Source organism: Lepidochelys kempii, chromosome 27 (assembly GCF_965140285.1).
Source record: "Lepidochelys kempii isolate rLepKem1 chromosome 27, rLepKem1.hap1, whole genome shotgun sequence".
In the NCBI taxonomy this organism is placed as follows: Eukaryota; Metazoa; Chordata; order Testudines; family Cheloniidae; genus Lepidochelys; species Lepidochelys kempii.
In genome coordinates, this window is record NC_136406.1 from 10,322,832 (window position 1) to 10,345,036 (window position 22,205).

The following is a 22,205-nucleotide window of genomic DNA, read 5'->3' on the forward strand; positions in this document are numbered from 1 at the left end:
AGATGTAGAGCAAATCAGCTTAATATGAATTTAGTAAAACCAGTGCAAAAATCCTGTGTGGGTGCTCTTAATTTGATTTAAGCTGGGTTTGATAAGGAATTAAGATAAAGCACTAGATGAACTGAGGCCATGTGTACATCCAGTTGTACCCCCCTCAGTAAAGCGGTAAAACACTCCTAGTGTAGATTCAGTTATACTGGAATAACTATTTTTATAGAAGAAGGGGAAGAAGCTCTACTGGTGTATCTGTGCCTACTCTAGGGTGACTTGTACTATGGCTATAACTACTGATTTTAAGGAGAGATCACATCCCTAACCAAAATTGTTATGCCACACACAAACTGCATAGCCGCAGCCTGAATTTGTTTTCAAAACAATGCCATCTGTTAAACGAACACAACTTGCACTTTATTCATCTTTGAGTGGTGCCCCTTTTGGTGCTCCGCTGTAGGTGTGTCTGCATCCCTGCATTTCTAATCGGGGATCTTTGGTAGCAGTGTCCTTTCGGCCCATGCATGCGCTCTCCCTCATGTTGTGCCTCAAGTCAAATTAGCGCTGAATGGGGGAACCACCCCTCCGTTCCTTCTCAACCCTTAGAATTTTCTCTTAGCTCCTCTTAGTACCTTTATTCGTTTTTCTTCCTAGTGTTACAGGGTTTCCATTTAGTTTCTTTCCCTGCCCAAAAAAAAAATTTTTTTTTTAAATTTTATCCCTCTCTCAGCCCCCCTACCTTGATTGCCCCTAGTCAGGGGCATGCCCACTGTCTGCTCTGAAGCACTTTCGGTGCGCAAACAGCTAGTAAGCCTAAGGACCCTATGGGCACAGGCTCCAAAATAGTGGCACTGCCTGTGAAAGGCAAGAGCACAGACCATACCATCTCTGCGTAGGTGACATAAGCGCAGAAGCCCCCTGTACCAACAACTTCTAAATAACCCTGGTCAGAGTATCCATCTCGAGCAAGATTGCAGTTTCCTCAATACCGACAAGTCAACGTCCACAAGCCCTGATGGTACCAATTACCAATGCACTGCAGGAGTTTTCGATGTATTCATGAAGTGGGGTGTCTACAAACCAACATCCAAAAATCAACCTTAACTCCAGTACAGTGCTTGGAGTTTATAGGGACTGGTCTTGACTCACTACAAGCGAGAGCACTCCTCCCGCAACACAGATTTCACAGCCTGACCACTCTGTCAGTTCAGCCCAGCCACAATCATTGACCAGACATTGCCTCCAGCTTCTTGGGCACATGGCGGCAGGCACGTTTATAATATCTCATGCCAGACTACACATAAGATGCTTACAGGCATGGCTCAGATCTGTCTACAGACCAAATAAAGACAGATTAGACCAGTGGTTCTCAAACTTTTTTGTACTGGTGACCCTTTTCAAATAGCAAGCCTCTGAGTGCGACCCCCCCCATAAATTAAAAACACTTTTTTATATATTTAACACCATTATAAATGCTGGATGCAAAGCGGGGCTTGGGGTGGCGGCTAACAGCTCACGACCCCCCCCCCCCGGTGTAATAACCTCACTACCCCCTGAGGGGTCCTGGATTAGACAAACCTCTATTGATGCCTTTCAGGGTCATACAGTCCCTGGAGTGGTGGAAAGATCCAACAAATGTCTGTAGAGAGGTCTCGTTCACGCAACCCCCCCCTTCCCCCTCCCGCCCCTGGCAGACATTGCTTCTAACTACAGACACATCCCTAATAGTCTGGGAGCACATCTGAACAACCTCAAGACTCAGGGCAAGTGATCTCTCCTGGAGGCGAGACTCCACATCAACCTCCTCCAACTCCGAGCGGTCAGGAATGCTTGTGCTCACTTTCTCCCACTGAATAGGGACATGCACCTGAAAATCGTGACAGACAACATAGCATGCATATACTACATAAATCACCAAGGGAGTGCCAAGTCATCCTCACTGTGCATGGAAGTGCTAAAGCTATGGAATTGGTGCATTCACCACAATGTTTTGATATCAGTGGCTTATCTACCCAGGAGTACAGAATATTGCAGCAGACAGTCTCAGTCGCAGTTCACACAGCCACACGTGGGAAATTAACTCAGTAGTACTCCATAACGTATTCTATCAATGGGAGACCCCAATGATAGACTTGTTCACTACTTACCTGAATAGGAAATGCCCACTACATTGTTCCAGAGCTGGAGTGGGAAAACACTAATTAGATTACACTCTCTCCTTCTCCCATGGGACAGGGGCCTCCTATGCACCTTTCCACCATTTCCTCTGCTGCTGAAGGTCCTGATAAAAATAAAAAGGAAAAAGTAAATATTATACTGATCGATCCCATCAGGCCGAGACAAAGGTGGTTACTGCAAAAGTGGGCCAGGTTTGGTGCAATTCCAAACAAGTCATCCTAGCTCCCTCCCTGTAGTGTTTGCACTATGTACTAGTCTCAAGAGGACAGGGCTATCCCTCAGTTCGCTCACAATGGGCCTTGTGGCCATAACTGCTTTCCATCAACAGATAGAGGGATACTAGTTTTTTGCCCACTCAACTACAAAGAGCTTCCTCAAGGGCATAGTGATCCTCTTTTTCCCAACCCTAACGTGGGACCTAAATCTAGTTTTTGAAGAGCTTAACTAAACCACCCTTTGAACTTATGGCCACTTGTTTGCTTACATACCTGTTGATGAAGACCGCATTCCTAGTGGCTATTGCCTCGGTAAGGAGAATAGGGGAGATTGTGGCACCAATGGCACACTCCCCTTCACACTATTCTTGAAAGATAAGGTCACTCTTAGGCCACAAAGTTCATCCACAAGGTGTCTTCATCTTTTCACGTAAACCCACTCAGTCATCTCCCCACCTTTTACCCAAAGCCTCACCGTGACACTAGGGAGGCTATACTACATACACTAGACATTAAGAGGTCCTTGGCGTTTTATTTGGACAGGATGAAGGCCTTTAGGAAATCTCCTAAGCTCTTTCTATCCATTGTGGAAAGGTCTAAAGGCGCAGCAGTATTGGCCCAGAGACACTCCACATGGGTCTCAGACTGTATTAACCATTATCATCATGCTTGCAATGTGTTACCTCCATCCGGAATCTGAACACATTCCACGAGATCAGTTTCCACCCCATCACCTTCCTCAAGAAAGTTCCTATCTTGAAAATATGCGCGGCAGTGATGTAGGCATCTGCTCGTACCTTCGTAGAACACTGCGCCATTACTGGAGACTCTCCTTCTAACACTATCTTTGGCTCTACAGTGTTGTCATCCATAACACACTCGACTCTGAAGCCCCAGCCTCCCACTGGGGATACAGCTCAGGGGTCGCCTGTGGTGGAGCACTCATGGGGCACTACTCGAAGAGGAAGTTACCTTGTGCAGTAACGATAGTTCTTCGCGATGTCTCTGTATGGGTGCTCCACAATCTACCCTCTACAGTGGAGCTCTCAATGGAGGCTTTATGGTAGAGAAGGAACTGAGGGTGGTTTGCCTGAGCAGCACTAATTCGCCTCGAGGCACAACGTGAGAGGAAGAGCCCATGATCAGGCTGAACAGACACTGCTACTGCAAGGAGATCTAAGGCTGCTAATTCTGCACACATGCACACTGTTTACAATGAGTACCATAGACTTAAGTTTCTAGGACTGTGACCTTGTCAGTCGAGCTGAGTGTACTGCCAGCTGTGTGCATGCACAGGTGCATGAGGATGCCAGGTAGCTACGTTTCTTGGCCCACTCCTGTCCTGTATTCCGGACTCTTGGTGTTGTGCAACCACGCTTGCTCTGTCTGGTGCTTGTTAAAGGGAAAAGCACATCCTGGAAAGAATCTCTATCCAGATAAGTGTTGTCACTCTGCTTTTAAGGGAACAGGCCCCAAATCTGTACCTACATTTTTAAAATGTTTCAAAACTTCTTCTGGAGTCATAGAATCAAGGTTTCTTTCAAAGCTAACTCTGCAAAACAGTGAGACCCAGCTCCTGTTTCAACTAGGGTGCCTGGTTTTTTGCAGTCACATGACACACATTGCTGTCTCTTGGGTCTGCCCGCTCTCTCTGTTCTAGTGAACAAGGGCGGATTGACGTACACAGGAATCCTGATCTTAGAGGACCTCATCAGTCTTGACAGAGTTCCATGTGTTCCAATTCCTTTGCATCATTTATCATCTCCACCTTCTGCTCTTTTTTAAAATTTAAGCTTAATGGAAAGCTATTGAACAGTCTTGTAAACTGACTTCCTGCTTTGATACTAAAATATGTTCCTGTAGAATGCGATTGCCATTCAATTCTGTATTTAAATGTTTGATATTACACTTGTAGAAGCAGTAATACATGCAGTCTTACAATTAAATGTACAAAACACACGCATACATGAGCATAATAGATGATTAGCAGTTTGCTGTGTTTCAGAGTAGCAGCCATGTTAGTCTGTGTCTGCAGAAAGAAAAGGAGTACTTGTGGCACTTTAGAGACTAACAAATTTATTTGCTGTGGAGGAAGCTGGAATTGCCCACCACAGTGGTCCTTATTGCCTCTGCTCTTCCTAGTGTGCACTGTCTGGTCCACCTTGGCTTTGGTAGAGTTGCTTCTGTAAACACTTCAGAAAGAGATCAGGTAGCCCATCTGTAGTGACACTGATCCTGCCCAGCCATCTGGCTGTCTCGTTTATTGTGGTGTTCTGCTTAATCTGAAACTGCATCAGCAGCTAAAGTAGACAGGACACTTAAAATAATTAGGAGTATTACTTCCTCATATTTAGGAAGCGAGGAAGTTTGATTTAAAAAAAAAAAACAACCTAGCCTTTTTGGAGAACTTTGTCACACTGACTCCACATAACGTTTCCCTTCCCCCTCACAATATTAACTTCCTCAGCTACTCCATAAATTGTGTTGTACAAAGTTTGCTCTTTAGTGCCAGTCAGAGAAATGGAATTGACCATTGAGGAAGACCAGAGAAACTGGGACTTGAAGTTACATAGGTTACTGTTTTTCAAAAAGTTGTTGTACACTAGGAAAGTTACCAGTGTCGGCGACAGGTGTAGTTGAACCAGTGCTGATAAAAGTTCTGCTGTAAATAGCAAGAGGACCAGACTGTTTTCAGTGCCATTTTAGAAAGTGTGATTGAGCCTTCACCTGTGGTGCAAGGTGTCTGGGTGAGATGGCTGTGTGATGTGTACTTTGTGTTCAGCACAGGGATGTGAAAACCTCTTTGTTTTTCCTCTTGATGGAGCAGTGAGATGGAACATGGGTCAGGTTATTTAACTTCTATGTCACAGAAGTATTTACACAAATATAACTTATTTGAAATCCCTTTTTAATACTAGAAACTTTAGGCTCTAGTGAATGAGAACTTTTTCTAAAAGCAGAAAAACAACATAAAGATTCCTAAGCATATTAAGATTAATCATAAATCTAAAAGCTTTCTAGAAACCTCATGGGGAAGGGAATAGATAGTGTCAATAGTGGAGAGAAGTTATGGGGTGTAATCCACTTTTGGATGTTGAGGGCAACGGATTGAACTGTGAAGAAGGCTTGCCTTACTAGCATCTAGAAACTTCTGGAAGGTGGACAGAGCAGAATATTGTGTCCCTACGTGCTGAAGGTGCTATCCAAGAATGCAGAGAGAGGTATGACAAGGAGGTCTTTGCCATTTGCTCAAACAAAAATACAAAAAATTACCCCAGCCCACAGCATCCCAAACTTCTGATGTGTAAATATACAGCAAGCCATTTAAACCTAGATGGGAAAGAAGTAACATACATACTTTAGGACTTACCTTGTGGAAAATTAAAATACTCTGCAATGACCATTGCCCTTATGTATAATTGATTGGAAAACTTTGATTGGCCAGTCTTTTCTCAAGTACACCAGACTGTCGCTAGAACGTGGGATTTGTGATCCATGCGTGGTACCGCGTTAACGCGGGGACCACGTTAACGCGGGGACCACATTAAAATTAATTCCAATTAAAGTAATTAAATTTGGGATCCATGACCGCATTATATGCGAATTCACGCTATATAGACGCACGCTCTAGCGAGGGTCCGGTGTACTTGGAAGATAGTGGACCAGATTCTCTGCCCGCATTAACTTCCCCTTTGCTCCACTTCAGTAGTACAAAGGAAATTTAATGCTGCCATTAGGAGGTAGATAGGAAATCCCTTATTGTAAAGGAGTTCCCTGGTGGCTTACAGCTATGTTACCCTACCAGCCTCTCCTACTGGGGCAAGATAGAGCATAACAGAGCTTGAGAGCAGAGCCAGTGCTCATTGTGATCTTATGGTGCTGGGATGGCAGAATAGTCTCTAGGGGACTGTTCCAGCCAGTGTAGTCAGAATAGTCCTATGACTGCTCTGATGTACGTCATAGACTCGTTAGACCTTTGGCCAGCCTTATCATTGGGCCACCTTTGCATCCTTCTCTGACTCCAGGGCTATGGGGTGTGTGTGTTTTGAGTGCAGCTGAGGATCAAGTTCTTTCTGTTTGTGTTGGATCTAGCTACCATTAGTGTCGAATTTGCACAGAGTATGAGGCCAACTTTGACCAAACATAGCATGCATTTTACACAATGAGGGACACCAGGGAGAATGACTAAATTTACAAAAGCAATTTAATGTGGTTTCCAAGGAACGTGACAGATTACAAGCCGCTGACACTGTTAGTCTGTGGAAATCTGTCTTGATTTTCTTTAACGAAGAAGAGCTGGAACCACATAAAGACACAATCAAAAAAATGATTTGGAGAAACTATGTAGTTCTTTGATGGCTTACCAGCTTAATTTTGTTCCAAGTCAATCGTGGGTCAAGCTCAGAACAAGAAGACAGTAGGAGGCTGAACTGTGGCTGCTGGAAGGTTATCCTAAATTTCTCTTTCTGTTCTAGTATTTAAAATTGGAGGTTCAGGTCTCCTCACACAAACCTCTGCAGGAGGTGGTCATAGCTTGTTATAGCAAAATAGTGTAAAACTGCAGAAGTAAAATCATAGAAAACACAGGACATTTGAATTCAGAATTTTATCAGTTTCTCAAGACCAGCACTGCTGCCCAACAGGTTCAACATTAGATCTGTATTTTCATGATATGTTTCATTGGTTTATTTGAAACTTGTAATAGGCTTGGTGCTGAAAAGGTAAGTATGTTGGTAGCTTGCAGTCAATTGTGATCTGTTCATTCTTGACAGAATGTGCCTTTTATATTTGAATAACTACTACACTTGCATAGTATATATAACTTCTTTTATTTCACAATCTTTTTGGGGTTTTCACTTTTTTTTTTTTTTTTTTTTTGCAGAGGGTTTTTCATGAGGTTTGGCATAGGTTGGGATAGGCAAAAAGCTCATCTGTGCTGCAGTTCTCCCCTCCCACCTTACCCATCAGCATCATAGCTCAAATCTGAACTGTTATTTGTGAACATTTGGAAAATTATCTGGACAGCAGTCTAGTCTCCAACCATAGAGGGGTGGATAGGAAGGGGTCCTGAATCCATAACCTTGCTCGAGGTGAGTAAAGGGAAAGAGAAATATGGATATGTCTATCCAACTCCCCCTCGTCAAAAAGCTGGCTTTTATAATTTTTCTCATCTTTTGACTGTTACTCTGTGTAGGGAAAACACTGTAATAAGAGGAAAGAAGTGCCTTGCAATTGTGCTACAATTGGGAGGTCCACATGTGGCAAGGACTGTGCTATGGAACATGCAGAGACTACTTGTGTGTGGGTAATTTCTGTCACCATTTCTGCTGCATTTACTTTAATGTTCTTGCCGTGGAGAGGTGGATTTGGTGTTTACCCACCAGAATCAATGTGCTTATGTATTACTGTGGTTTCTGTTGTGCAAGGTTTGGCGTATTGGGTATTAAAGCATAGCTTTCCTTCCTTGATTCTTTATTTTCTTCAAGTGATGGTCCCTGTTATATTCCTCAGGGTATGCATGCGCACCATGCACCCAGAGTCTGAGAACTTGAAAAGTTGTCTGTTGGTATGCGCATGTACCGTGACTCACCTCATACATCTGTCCGGAGCGATAAGGGTCTGGGCAGACCGACTGAGTCTCCTGTTCCGTCTCATTGGTGCATGGTTCAGATCAGAACTTTGTCCTCATCTCTGATGCACTTTTGAAAGTAAGGATAGTTGTACATAGTTTACCAGTTTTATAGTAGTTTTATTGTAGCTTTTATTAGTCACACTTTTTAATACTTAGTTTAGATAGACTTTGGAGGTTTTTGACCACACGCACGAATACTCTGGGCTTCAAGCTCTGTGACTTTTGCCTGCCTGCCTTTTTGGTCAGCAACCACCACCAGTGCTGCCTCTACTGGGGGAAGCTCACATCGTGTCCAGGTGCACCCAAGAAAGTTGGGCTCTTTGCCTCCAGAAGCACCTCCATGGAGCTCGCCATGAGATCCCACTCAGACCCAGGCTGAGGGAATACTTGCCCTTACCCAGTACGTTGGTCTGACTCAGCAAGGAGCATGCCTACTGCTACCATGTACAAATCCAGTGCCAGTGGTACCACCTCTGTGGACCCCAGGGAAGTAAGGAAGCACACCCATAAGCATGGAACTGAGTCTTTCTCCAAATCAAAAAAGGTGGATGCTCCTTCCTTGAGTTCGAGCCATGGGGATGGAGCACATGCTAAGTTCCACCAACCTCCAACCCCCCCCCCCCCCCCCCAAAAAAAAAAGACCTGTAAGCAATAGAATCCTGCGGTTTCAAGCTCCAATAAATCGATGCTGCCATTACCGGCACCCCACAAGACGTGGGATCTTCCTGTTCTGGGAAATATCACAGCGCCGTCACTGATACCTGGAAAAGAGTATGTGCCTCCTACACTGGGGAGATTGGGGAAAAGAGAGCATGCCCCCTACACCGGGGAGATCTGGAACAGTGGCTGTTCCTCAGAATGTGTTTGCCTTGCTGGACCCGGAGTTACTCCCTCCGGCAGGTCCCTTGACTTCTAGAGAGATCATCTCTCCACCATGGGATATGCCTTTGGTATGGGACCCCTTGCTCTCCCCACAGATACTCTGCACTCTTCTACAGGCTCCAATGGGGCAGCCACTGGAACCAGAGTCCATCTTCTCTCCCGATGAATTGGAACTGTCTAGGTCGTACCATTTCTCTGCTCTTTCATGGAGACAGTCCCATCCATGGCAGCATCTACCACCTCAACCACTACTTGGAGCCATTGGTACCCCTATGGTATGCCTCCCCCCCCCCACAATCTCCCTTGGACCTGGCCTGTTGGCCATAGTGGGGACCCTGGTCACCCCACACCCCCCCTTCCCCAGAACCTACATGGTCTGTGAGGGAACCTTCGCCTATATTCCCTCTTCCAGGATCCTTCTGGCAGGCATTCGGCTCTGCAGGGCATTCATCTCTGGAAGAAGCGGTGACTACAGCATCCCCTTGCCCATTGGATGATTTTAGACAATTTCAGAAATTATTGTGCAGAGTCGCAGAGGAACTCTAAATTCCCCTGGAAAAAAATTCAAGACCCTCAACACAAGCTGCTAGATATCCTCCACACCTCAGAACCAGTGAGAATTGTGTTATGTGCATGACTACCTTTAAAGGAACTGAAAAGTGCTACTACATCCCTGCCAAAGGTTCCAAATTCCTTTTTTCTCACTGTCCCCCAAATTCTCTAGAAGTCCAGGCTGCAACTGAACGGGGAAAGAGGGCAAGTGTCTGGAACTTTTGGGATGCAAGGTATTTCTACGTCTAGCCTACAACTCACAAGCATTACTAGCCAAAAATGATTTTCTGAATTACAGTAAATTCGAGGAACTTACTGATAGCCTGCCACAACTTGAATGAGCTCGTTTTGAGGCACTTATTGAGAAAAGGAAGCTGGTGGCCAGAATGCCCCTCCAGTTGGCAGTGGATGCAGCAGATACCTCCTCCAGGGCGATGGCTAAAGCCATAGTCGTGTGTAGGGAGTCTTGGCTCCATTCTTTGGCTTTCCTAGGGGGGTACAGAATGCTATTGATGACATCCCTTTTGACAAATCCTGTCTTTTAACCTGAAGACTGATGAATTGCTGCATACGCTCAAGGATTCCCGGGACAATATTCACTCTCTGGGTACCTACACTCCTGCCCCAAAGCAAAAATTCCACCACCAACCACCCACTCACTCAGTGGTATAGGTCTTCTCAAGTTAATTGACACCTTACAAACCTCTTAGGAAACATCAAAAAACACAGATGTCTCACCTCCCAGGGTCCCACTTGCAGGCTGTGACATCACAGCTGCAATCTCCAGCAGTGAGATATTTCTGATGTGAGCCTGAGAGCCACCATCTACTATGCCTACCACCTTGTGATCCCCCCGACTCTCTTCAGAGATTGTTTAGCTCTCTGTTCCTGAGGTTGGAGTGCAATAACAACGGTCAGGTGAATGTTGAATGTCATCCACCATGGCTGTATGATCCAGTTTATCACACTACTTCCTCCAAGACCCCTGTCCCTCTTCAGGGAGCACATTCATGACCACATTCTCACCTAAGAGGTGAACTCCTTGTTAGAATGGGGAGTGATAGAACGCATTCTCCGCAGAATATCAGGGATCAGGGTTCTATCCACTTCCTGATATCTAGGAAGAAAGGCAGGTAGAAACCAGTCCTCAGTCTCCTGCATTTCAGTTGCTTCATCCACAAGTTCAAGATTGATATGGTCATGCTGGCAGCAATAATCCCATCCTTGGAGAAAGGCATGCAGTTTACTGCTCTAGATATGAAGGACGTTTACTTTTACATCAATATCCATCCGGCCAACAGACGTTTCCTGAGCACCCACCATTTCCAGTGCAGAGTGCTCCCCTTCGGGATAGTCACTGCTCCCCATAGTCTTCACCAAAGTTAATTCCATCACAGTGGCCTATTTCAGACTTTATGGTGTCCTTGTGTTTCTGTATATTGACCGTTGGTTCCTAGCCGTGAGGTCCAGGCAAGAAGCCCACAAGTCAACCTCCATGCTACTCAATCTTCTTTCTTCCTTTGGAGTCAGCGTCAACCTCGAAAAATCGATCCTAGACCCTATGTACTCTCTGGATTTCATAGGGGCTACCATAAGTTTGGTCATAGCACGAGCTTACTTAACCTGCGAACAGTTCTGGAGATTAATGGCGACATAACTCGCTTCATGAACAATTCCCTCTGTACTAGCCAGGACTTGCCTGTCCCTCCTCGGCCACATGGCTTTGTGTACCTACGGGACCCCCTTCGCATGACTCCAACTTTGTTGCTTCCAGATGTGGCTCCAGTCTGTTTACTTACCATACTGTCATTCCAAGGCTTCCATGCTGATGATCCCCATCAAGATGCTATTATCTCTTCAATGGTGGACAGACCCACATCGCGTTTGTGTGAGAGTTCCCTTTCTTTCCTCTTCCCAGACAAGATAATTATCACTGACGCATCCTTGGGGAGCTCACCTCCATGACCATGTGGCTCAAGGAGCAAGGACTCCTGGAGAATCCAGTATGCACTTAAACATCCTGGAGCAGTGAGACCAGCATGCCAAGCCTTCCTTCCCTTCATCTGTTCCCATCATGTCAGACACCCCACCGCTGTTTTTTATATCAACACAGGGAGGGACAAGATCATCCATGCTATGCGCAGAGGCAGTCAATATCTGGAATTGGTGCGTCAACCACAGGATCCTCTTGTCCGCAGCCAATCTTCCAGGGACGCAGAATGTACTCACGGACTTACTCAGCAGACATTTTGCGATGGATCACTGGTGGGAACGTCACAATTTGGTAGTACGCAACAACTTCACTAAGTTGGGGGACTCTGGTCAGAGTCCTGTTTGCTTCACAGGTAAACAGCAAATAGGGACCATCTCTGGGAGGAGGAGGCTACTTATCTCGAAGAACCTCCTGTTCTTAGGTGTGTGGTCCCTATCTGGTTCCACTTCCCTCTGCTACAGATCTGCCAGATTCGCAGTGGAGAAGGAACTGGAGACGTGGTCAGTCTGCCCTACCCTTTATTGCCTCTGATGGAAGCACAAGGCAAGCCAGGGTGCATGTGTGGACCAATGGATACTACTTCAGAAATTCTCAAACTCCAGGCACATAGTGCGCATGCATAGCCCCTCAGTGGAATACAAATAGGGAACACACAAATCAAAGAACCTTCACTTACAGGTAAGTAGCTTCCTCTTCTGTCTTGTGTATATAGTGGTGACAGAGTAATAGTTTTGTTTTGTGAATTAATTAATTAATTATAAAATACTGTGGTGGATTACACAGTCTAGTAGAAAGAAGTGCATGCCCTTCCAGTACTGTATTATGTTCATTTCAGGGATAGTGGAGTTAGGGAAAGGGCAAACGGGTTTGGTGTGCTTTGACTCGCTGTATGGCACCTCTAAATCAGCTTGTGTTGGATGTAACCAAAAGGTGTTGCCATCTAATTGTTCTGTGGTTTAAGTGAAATACGATTAGCTTCACTTCAGTATGTAACGGTTAGATATCCATATCATGCTTGAAGGTTTGAATGAGTGGTGTGGAATTATAAGAACACAGAGCATCACCTCTAATCTGGATTTTTTTTTGTACTCGTTAAAGTACGAAACTTAACAGTATAGTCCCCTTTTTTCCTTACAGGTCAGGAAGCCCTGAAGCATATTTTAGAAACATCAGACATGAACAATGTAATCTATCATAGTAGGAGGTCTCTGCAATTCTGCAGTAGATTAACATTGTGTTTGAGAGAAGGGTATTCATGCCATTTTAGTATTAAGCTTTTGATGCGTCTGCTCTGAGTCACCCAACAAAGCTTTGTCAATGTGTGTTTGGAGTTGTGTTCAAAAGTATTTGTTTCCCTCTTTCAGGAGGAGACGGTCAGAATGGAGATGGGCAGCAGACAGAGCAGCTATAGTCAGTCGCTGGAACTGGCTCCAAGCTCACGTCTCAGACCTGGAATACCGAATCCGACAACAAACAGATATTTACAAGCAGATTCGTGCTAATAAGGTAAAGAATGGAGGGATTTGGGGATGCTTGTTTTTTTGTCAATGGCTGTTTGCTTTCAGAGAGAGCGGGGTGTGCATGCATATTACGTATTGTTCTGGATGTTGAGGCTTAATATGTCTGCTGCCACTAGGCATATTGCACAAATGTGGTTAGTTCTAAAATTAATTTGAACATGTGTCAGGAACAATTCTTTCATCTGGGGGTGACAAAGAGCATAAAGATGGCTGCATCATTAAAGCCAGTGATTATAACGGTTTAACAGGGCTGGTGCTGAGAGTTGTTACCTTCCCAGCCAGTGTGTGAAAGCTGTTATAGTGAGTTCTTGTGGGAGTAGTTGAGGGTGAGTGTAAAGACCAGCAGAGCAAGAGAAGTCTGGGGAAGAAGAAACTGATCTGTACTTAATGCCCAAAAGGATGTGACTTTTTTAGACTCTTATCGGATGACACAAACTTTTAAAGTACCATAGCATCAATATATGGGGCTTTGGAAATTGGGGAAGATTCCACCGCGGGAAGCCAGCAGAAATATGTAGCATTTCAAGGGGTTGAAGAGGCAAAAAAGAAGAGAGAGATTCTTACATAATTGTTGAAAGAGGAGATAACAGGGAAGAAGAGACTCTAATAAGAAAATACTACAATTGGGATATTTCAGGTCTAAGTGCAGCTGCTTTTATTTGGAAACAGACTGACATAAGTTTGCTTCCTGTGGGTTATAGTGTCATACTTGACTTTTATACAAAACTTCCACTGTGCTTTTACATAGGCTCTAGTGGTCTGTGTGAAATGTAACTTTAGAGGCAAACTAGGAGCCATGTTCATGGAAAATTTAAACTTGAAAGCAGGAAGTAAATGGGAGAGATGGAGGATTTGTCATCCCATTCCAGACATCTGCCCTAGAGAAGAGCAGGCTGTGTGTTTTGCATGATCGGAGTGGAGCTAATATTCTTTACACTGTGCAGACCAGCATAAATGTCTGTGGCAGTGCAGCTTTTCCTATTTTCCTTGAGATAGCATTTCCATAGGGCTTCCACTTCCTCAATTTCATCCCCCCCCCCCCCCCCCAAAAAAAAAAATTGGGAGCTAATTTTAGTACTCCTGGAAAATAAATGAGACTCTAGGTTCGGACTTCAAGTGCTGAGTGAATTTTCCACCTTCCAGTTCTGCCCAAAACCTATGCAGTTCTGTCCAGTAGTCCGGTCCAGGGCCTCTTGTCAGTTCTACTATTACTTCTGATCTGTAGCATTTCCTCTTCTTCCAACCCAAAACCCACATCCACCTCTGCTGGTGCACCTCAGACCCTAATGTACGATGTACCCATAGATATTCCAGCCCTGGGCTTTTCCTGAATGTTGATCAGTAGTTCCAAGTGAGTTGAAGTCTCTTTTTTTTTTTTCCCTGTGTGTGTGGACATTCATACCCATTCACATGCAAACCCAGGTCTCTAGATTGGGAAACCCCAGTATGAGCGTCAGTGTGTTACTTGCTGCGTTGGAGTTATTCTTTCAGTCATCATAATGTGGGCTGCTGCTTGTGTGGGCATCCATTTATACATTTGACAAACAGCAGGTTAAATGGAGGCAGCCAGTCAGGCCTGGTGGTCTGATGATGACTTGTTCTGTTCAGGCCCCAGGTTCTCTGTGCATCAAGGGCAAGGGTTACTGGAGTGGCAACATACTTTGCCCCTGGCCAAGGGAGCCACCTAATGTTATTACTAGTTAGAGTGCCATTTAGTGGGTCTGACACAAACTACATCCATCTCTTATCCTTCTGGTTGCAATCACATGGTGTTCCAAGGACTAGCGGGTGAGGGGGACATATATATGGGAGGTGCATTTAAACAGCTGCTATAATTGTGTAGACTAGAATCAAGTGCCTTTCCTGCTCCAAGTATTGCAGTGTTTAACAGAAGTGAGCTGTAGCTCACGAAAGCTTATGCTCAAATAAATTTAGTGCAGAGACTCTAGATGTGGTAACCATTCTGTACTAAGTGACAGCTTACCCACAGCCTGGCATGTCTAGGGTGATGTAAATCAAAAGGATTTGTCACCAATTTTAATCATGATTTTTAGATCAACAAGCAGGAAATCTTCCTCATCGATTTTAATCGTATTATGCTAAGCATAAGTATTTAGTTATTTTCCAAAAGAAGATTTGATTCTGATTGGTTGGTAACCATTCAGACAGGTTAATTTGCAGCTAAATATAGCGTTCACACTAAATGTGGTATTTCTTTTGTGCTAACCAGGATGGGGGGAGAGAAATGGCGGTGGAGTGGAAGGATATGTATTTACAAATATTTATTAGCAATTCTAGAACTTAACTTTTATTTAGATTCTTAATTTTTACATTTTTTATGTTAGACGGTTACATTTCTTATTGTGTCAAACTGTATTTGGATGGATATTCAAATTCAATTAAATATGCAAAAGCAGCATTTTAGAATGTTTTATTAAGTAAAGCACACTCAAATGTTCAGGATACACAAGGAAAAAAGTTGATCTGAAAGTTTGTCAAAAGATGTTTTACATATAAAATTGATTCCTTAAACAAGGGGTTGTATATCTGTGGTTAGTGAATTGAACTGGTTCTTGTTTTCTCTCATCTCTCTTATTCAGAGATTGGAAGGGGAAAATAAGCTTTCCTTCCTTTTCAGCTTTGTGGTTAGTTTATTCAAAGTTAAGAAGTCACTGGACTGAACTAGTTGAATAAACTGAAACGAAGAACATGTTCTCTCTCTACCTGCAGAAGAGGCTACTGCTGTCAAAAACTAGTTTAGTACTTCAGTATGCTATGGTTCCAAGTGCTTAGCCAGTGACTTCCATCAATTCAGTGATTTGAGTTTCTTAAAATCTTGGCAGCAAACGTACTGCTTTATATTATTTTAAATTATTTTACTAGATTACAGTAAGCATAGGCCTTAACATAGGTTGTCATAACGTCAAATGTAATTTTAAATAGTTGTGTTAAAAATTAAACCTATAATTTATAAAAATACAAACTATATTTAATTTTAATCAAAACGTATTTAAAAATGGATTTATTTTTAAATGCATTTTTATCTATACTTGCCAGAACTTGTCCCGTCCCTGTCATCCCCCATTCTTCTCCCCTCTCCTCTCACTTGCAGGAGCTACTGGGATGGAAATTTTGATGAGTCATACAGTGCTACTTGGAAGTTGATAAAGAGGAGAGCTGGGGAAGACCCTTCAGGCAGGGCCCAGAGTCAGCTCTGTGGCAGAAATGCCAACACTTCCCCCTTCTCAATAGCTGGCAGTAGCAAGGAGGCTGGGTTTTCTTGTTAGGACATTTGCTCCTGGACTATGTCAGTATGCCCCCGCCCTGTGTCTTTAAAAAAAAAAAAAAAAAAAAATTTGCCTCTAGGTGGTAGGGGTTTAGTTCTCTAGCATATGTTTGGTAAATTTTTCAAGCCCATGGAATTAGGGAAAAGTGCTTAGTAAGAGTGTGCTTAGTAAGAGTATGCCTCTAAATGATCCTCAGTCAAATGTCAAATGAGGAAAATGAGTAGTAATCATATCAAAATGCTCTACAAAGTAGGGTAATTATCATTTCCATTTTATGCATGGGGAAACTGAGGCACAGAGATGCAGTGACTCTTCCCCCTAAAGGGACACAATGAATCAGCGTAGAGCTGGCAGTAGATCTCCTGACCCTGTGTCCTGTTCCCTTTATCATGCTGATTTGGGACTGTGAAAGATACTGAGCCTTTCACCGCTAGGACAGTGGCTCTAATTTAAATCTGAACTGAATTGTGAAGTTGTCACAATTACTTCTGTTCATTCTGTGCAACTTTGCGGTTTCAGTCCGTTTTCCAGTGGATGAACATGTGTCATGTCACAGACCATCACAACTGGGAACCTTGATGGCAGTCCCAGCAAAGATGCATCGGAAGCTAAACTCCCTTCTCAACCATGGAGATGAACTCTCCAGGTCACAGCTATAATATATCGGTGGGTGGGAGGAGGAGGTAGCTTCTGCATGCACTGCTACTTTCTATACTCATACTCCTGAGGGAATTCTGTGTCGTCCTCCCCCCCACACCCCCCCCCAAAATTCCGTGGGGTGGTCTGGATGCGGGGGTGTGTGTGGGTGCAAGATACTTCCAGATGCAGGGAGTGTGAGACTCATCAGGAGGGGTGGGCATTCAGCTCAGTGGGGCGGCGGGGGTGCAGATGCATAGGAGTTGGGTGGATGGGGAGCAGCTCCCCATAGTGACCATTCCCTACATGTCTGAGGAGTGATGGGGGCAAAAAGCGGGGAGGGGGGAGGTTGCGGGGCTTCCTGCAGACAGGGGAGGCTTCTGGGGGTGGGTCTGACCTGGTCCTGGCCGCTTCTTCAGAGAAAGAGCAAGGCCTGTCCCACCCAGCCAAGAGTAGTAGCTGAGCCCAGGGCAGGGTAGAAGCCACCAGCCAGGGTGTCCCCAGCCCCCTCCCCTTCCCCCGGTGATTTACTTCTCCGCCGGCTGCTCCGGGGACCCAAAATGACACACCCGTGCTGCTGGGGAGGGCACATCACCATCTTGCAGCTTAGTCTTGCTTCCGCCTCAGTCATTTTTCTGCAGGGAAGTAAAGAAATCTGCGGGGGACATGAATTCTGCATGTGTGCAGTGGTACAGAATTCCCCCAGGAATAACTTGTTCTTTGGGTAAATGGAGGATGTGAAATGAGAAGGAAATGGGATGTGCCTATGAAGTAATTTACTGAAGAGGTGCTCTGTCGTCAGGTCCTCTTCTCTCTCCTCTTGTACTAAGTGCTGCAGGTGCAGTAATTCAGTAGGATCCCTGGTGAGCCAACATTGAGCAATTTGTCAGTTTTTGTTCTAGAGGCTCCCAGTGCTTAGGACTAGCACAGACTGTGCCTGGTCTCTTGTCCACAGAGAACATGAGTTGGAGCTACTTACGCTTGTGATACAGGAAACTTTTCATTAGGAATAGCTGCAATCTCTGTATCAGATAGAGATTTTCTGGCCAGCAGTGGCTAAAATACCCTCTTGAATTTGACCAATTTTAGTATCTTTTTCTGCTCTAAAGGGAAGGAAACCATAGCCCAGGCCCTGTTGAATACCATCCACCTGTTGGCATGTTAATAGTCTGTTCTGCAGAAACTTAAGTTTTGCCCATGAGTCAAACTTGGCTTATTTCAAAAATGGCGATTTCTAATGTTTTTGTAACACCCCTGTTGTGTGTTCAGAACCACAATACGTATTGTTTTTAACGAGAATGATTGGTTAGAGCATGGGACTAGGGCACCAGATTGAGTACTCACTGTCTCATCAGTGACTTGCTGTGTGATCTTGAGCAAGTAACTTCAGCTCCAGTCTCACCCTAGTGCAAAAGCCCTAGCCTCTGTGCTTTGTTCTGGGGAGCTACTCAGGGCTTGGAGAAGGAGTATCTTTCCAGGATGCTCCCAGATTTCTGTAGCCACCACTCTTGTGTCTGTTGTCTCCAGTAATATTCAGAGAGCTCCCACAGACAAAACTGTGGAAAAAAAAGCAACCCAATGAGTTTTTGGATTTTATTGGGTTTCCCTGTCTTTTTTTTTTTTTTTTTCCCTTCCCCCCCTCACCTCCCTTAGCTATCTGTCTTTTGGAAGTATTTACATGAAAATGTCATGTATGGAGGTTTTTAGAGCCTGGTGTTTCTAGTATAATCTTGAACCTGTGAATGAAAAACTTAATTCTTCTGAAAGTCCAAAGGAAACACTGATTCTTGTCCCTTTTGAGGGAATGGGTGCTTGTCTACACTAGGCTTTTGGTCCTGATGTACATCAGTAGTGCAAATCCCTAGTGTAGATATGCTGTATTGGTGGAAATCCTTTTAAAACACTGCTTGAGTATGTAGGAATTTGCTGCATAGCGCTATCTCCATATTTAAAACAGCCCAAATCTTTATGGAACTGTCTCTAGAAATCTAGATGGATCTAGTGCAGTGGTTCTCAGCCCAGTCAGCATACAGCTGCAACCCATATGACTTCCTTAGGCCCATACGGGGGTGGGTGGGGGGGTGTGTGTGTGTTGTTTATAATATAGTGTGTGGATTGCGACCCACAATGGTAAATAGCTTGAGAACTGCTGATCTACTGGATGCAGTCCTAAGTGATTAAAGCGAAGAGCATGGCTAGTGGGTGGAATCAACTATCATTGGCTGTTACCCACTCCCCCCTGTAAGTTAAATTTCTGCAAGATGGGCAGCTAATCTAATATGGTTCTATATATAAAGCTGGCTAGCTCATCCCTTCGACTTAAAGAATGTTGAGCTCTTAAGATTTTCTTTTCAGTGAAAAGAAAAGGAGTACTTGTGGCACCTTAGAGACTAACCAATTTATTGGAGCATAAGCTTTCGTGAGCTACAGTGAGAAATCATCTCCCAGTATTGTGTCCAAGTTGAAGATTCCATCTGAGAATGCAAACTGTGACTAAATCTTTTGTCATTTGTTCACACAACAAAAGAACTTCTTAGGTGAAACCATCCTAAATTTGTGTGGGTGTAAAAGGTACCAGTCAAAATAATACAATTCAGTCAAAAATTCTGCAACTGCCATCAGGCTCTACATAGCTGATTGCAGGGGTGTGGGGGGAAGAGGAGAACATAGCAAGCATTTTACACACTGAGAGACTTCAGAAAAAGAGAGCCCAAGATTACAAAAACAATTGAAGACTATTTCAGATGGACTTGATAGATTACAAGCAGCTCACACTATCGTCATGGTATCTGGGGATCTGGAACCACACAAGGACAAAATTGAACAATGGTTCCGAGCAGCAGTAGAATCTTTTGGTTACTTAGCCAACATAATTTGATTCCATATTGATCATAAGTTGAGCCTAGAACAAGAATGAGGCTTAAAATATGGTTGCTGCAGAAGGAGTCCTGAATTCCTTTTTTTACTCTTGCATTTAAAATTGTACTTCCAGATTTCTATTCCAAATCTAAATTTTTAAAGAAAACTGCAGAATTTTGTTGTCTCAAAATAGGGCAGAATTGTGAAGTAAATAGTGGAAGACGGAGCAGTTAAATTCAGAATATCAATTTTTACAAGATTTGTAGTGCTGTCAAGCCAGCCCAGCATCAGTCTGGTCTGTTTTCACCATATTTGGATGGTTGAATTGAAACTTCGTAGTAAGCTGTATGCTGGGGGCAAAAAAAACCAACATTAAGTCTATATGTATTTATGGGGAAGTTTAAAGGCTTGTAGGCCTAGCTAGTAGCAAACTTGTGTTAACCAAGTTGAGATTTTCTCCAGACACTTCACTTAAAGGCACACTGGTTTAGATAAAACAAAAAACAAGTTTATTAACTACAAAAGAGAGATTTTAAGTGATTACATAAGTGATAGTAAACAGATCAAAGCAGATTACCTAGTAAATAAACAAAACCACAAACTAAGCCTAAAACACTAGAAAGATCGGATATGAATTAGCAGTTCCTCACCCTGGCTGATGGTACAAGCAGTCCACCAGGTTTCCATACACAGGCTAGAAATCGCTTTAGCCCAGGACCAGCACTTCCCTCAGTTCAGTCTTTGTTGTTCCTCAGGTGTTTTCAGTAGTTCTCTGTGTGGGCAGTGAGGCCCCTCAGTGATGTCACACCCTGCCTTATATAGCTTTACCATATACCGGGAACCCTTTGTTCCAGCCCAGTTTGTGGAAAAATACAGGTAGCCAAAATGGAGTTCAGTATCATGTGGTCTGGGCACATGGCTTTGCTGAGTCATAGCAGCCATTACAGGCTGGCTGAATTGTTTACAGGAAGGCTGTTGATTAATCACAGTTAACTCTCACAATCAACTCAAATTAATTGCGATTAATCACACTGTTAAACAATAGAATACCAAGTGAAATTTATTAAATATTTTTGGATGTTTTCCTACATTTTCAAATACACTGATTTCTATTACAACACAGAATATTAAGTGTACAGTGCTCACTTTATATTTTTATTTTTGATTACTAATATTTGCACTGTAGAAATGATAAAATAGTATTTTTCAATTCACCTCATACAAGTACTGTAGTGCAGTCTCTTTATCACAAAAGTGTAATTTACAATTGTAGATTTTTTTTGTTACATAATTGCACTCAAAAACAAAACAATGTAAAACTTCTAAAGCCTACAAGTCCACTTAGTCCTACTTCTCATTCAGCCAATCACTAAGACAGACAAATTTGTTCACAGTTATGGGAGATACTGCTGCCTGCTTCTTATTTACAATGTCACCTGAAAGTGAGAACAGGCTTTCGCATGGCACTTTTGTAGCTAGCATTGCAAGGTATTTACGTGCCAGATATGCTAAACATTTGTATGCCCCTTCATACTTTGGCCACCGTTCCAGAGGACAGGCTTCCATGCTGATGATGCTCATTTTTTTTTTTAAAAAAAAAAGTGTTAATTAAATTTGTGACTGAACTCCTTGGGGGAGAATTGTGTCTCTCCTCTTCTCTTTTACCCGCATTCTGCCTTATATTTCATGTTATAGCCGTCTCGGATGATGACCCAGCACATGTTCATTTTAAGAACACTTTTTCACAGCAGATTTGACAAAACACACAGGAAGTACCAATGTGAGATTTCTAAAAATAGCTACAGCACTCAACCCAAGGTTTAAGAATCTGAAGTGCTGTCCAAAATCTGAGAGTGACAAGGTGTGGAACATGCTTTCAGAAGTCTTAAAAGAGCAATATTCAGATGCGGAAACTATAGAAAAAGAAAATTAACCATCTGCTGGTGGCATCTGACTCAGGTGATGAAAATGAACATGTGTCGGTCCACTCTGCTTTGGATCGTTATTGAGCAGAACCTGTCATCAGCATGGATGCATGTCCTCTGGAATTGTGGTTGAAGCATGAAGGGACATAAGAATCTTTAGCGCATCTGGCATGTAAATATCTTACAACGTTGGCTACAACTGTGCCAGGCTAAAGCCTGTTCTCACTTTCAGGTGACTTTCAGGTGTAAACAAGAAGTGGGCAGCATTATCACCTGTAAATTGTAACCAAACTTTTGTCTGAGCAATTGGCTGAACAAGAGGTAGGACTGTGTGGACTTGTAGGCTCTAAAATTTTACATTGTTTTATTTTTGAATGCAGTTACTTTTTTGTACATAATTCTATGTTTCTAAGTTCAACTTTCATGATGAAGAGATTGCACTACAGTTCTTGTATTAGGTGAATTGAAAAATACAATTTCTTTTGTTTTTTACACTGCAAATATTTGTAATCAAAAATAAATATTAAGTGAGATG

General features: G+C 43.4%; 1 protein-coding gene across 1 annotated transcript in view; it reads left to right on the plus strand.

Annotated features, from left to right (window-relative positions):
• KANSL1 (KAT8 regulatory NSL complex subunit 1) overlaps positions 1–22,205 on the plus strand; it is a 172,228-nt gene that overhangs the window by 110,718 nt on the left and 39,305 nt on the right. Inside the window, 1 exon segment of the mRNA XM_078850719.1 lies at positions 12,808–12,949. Within this exon segment, the coding sequence (XP_078706845.1) occupies positions 12,808–12,949 (142 nt within the window).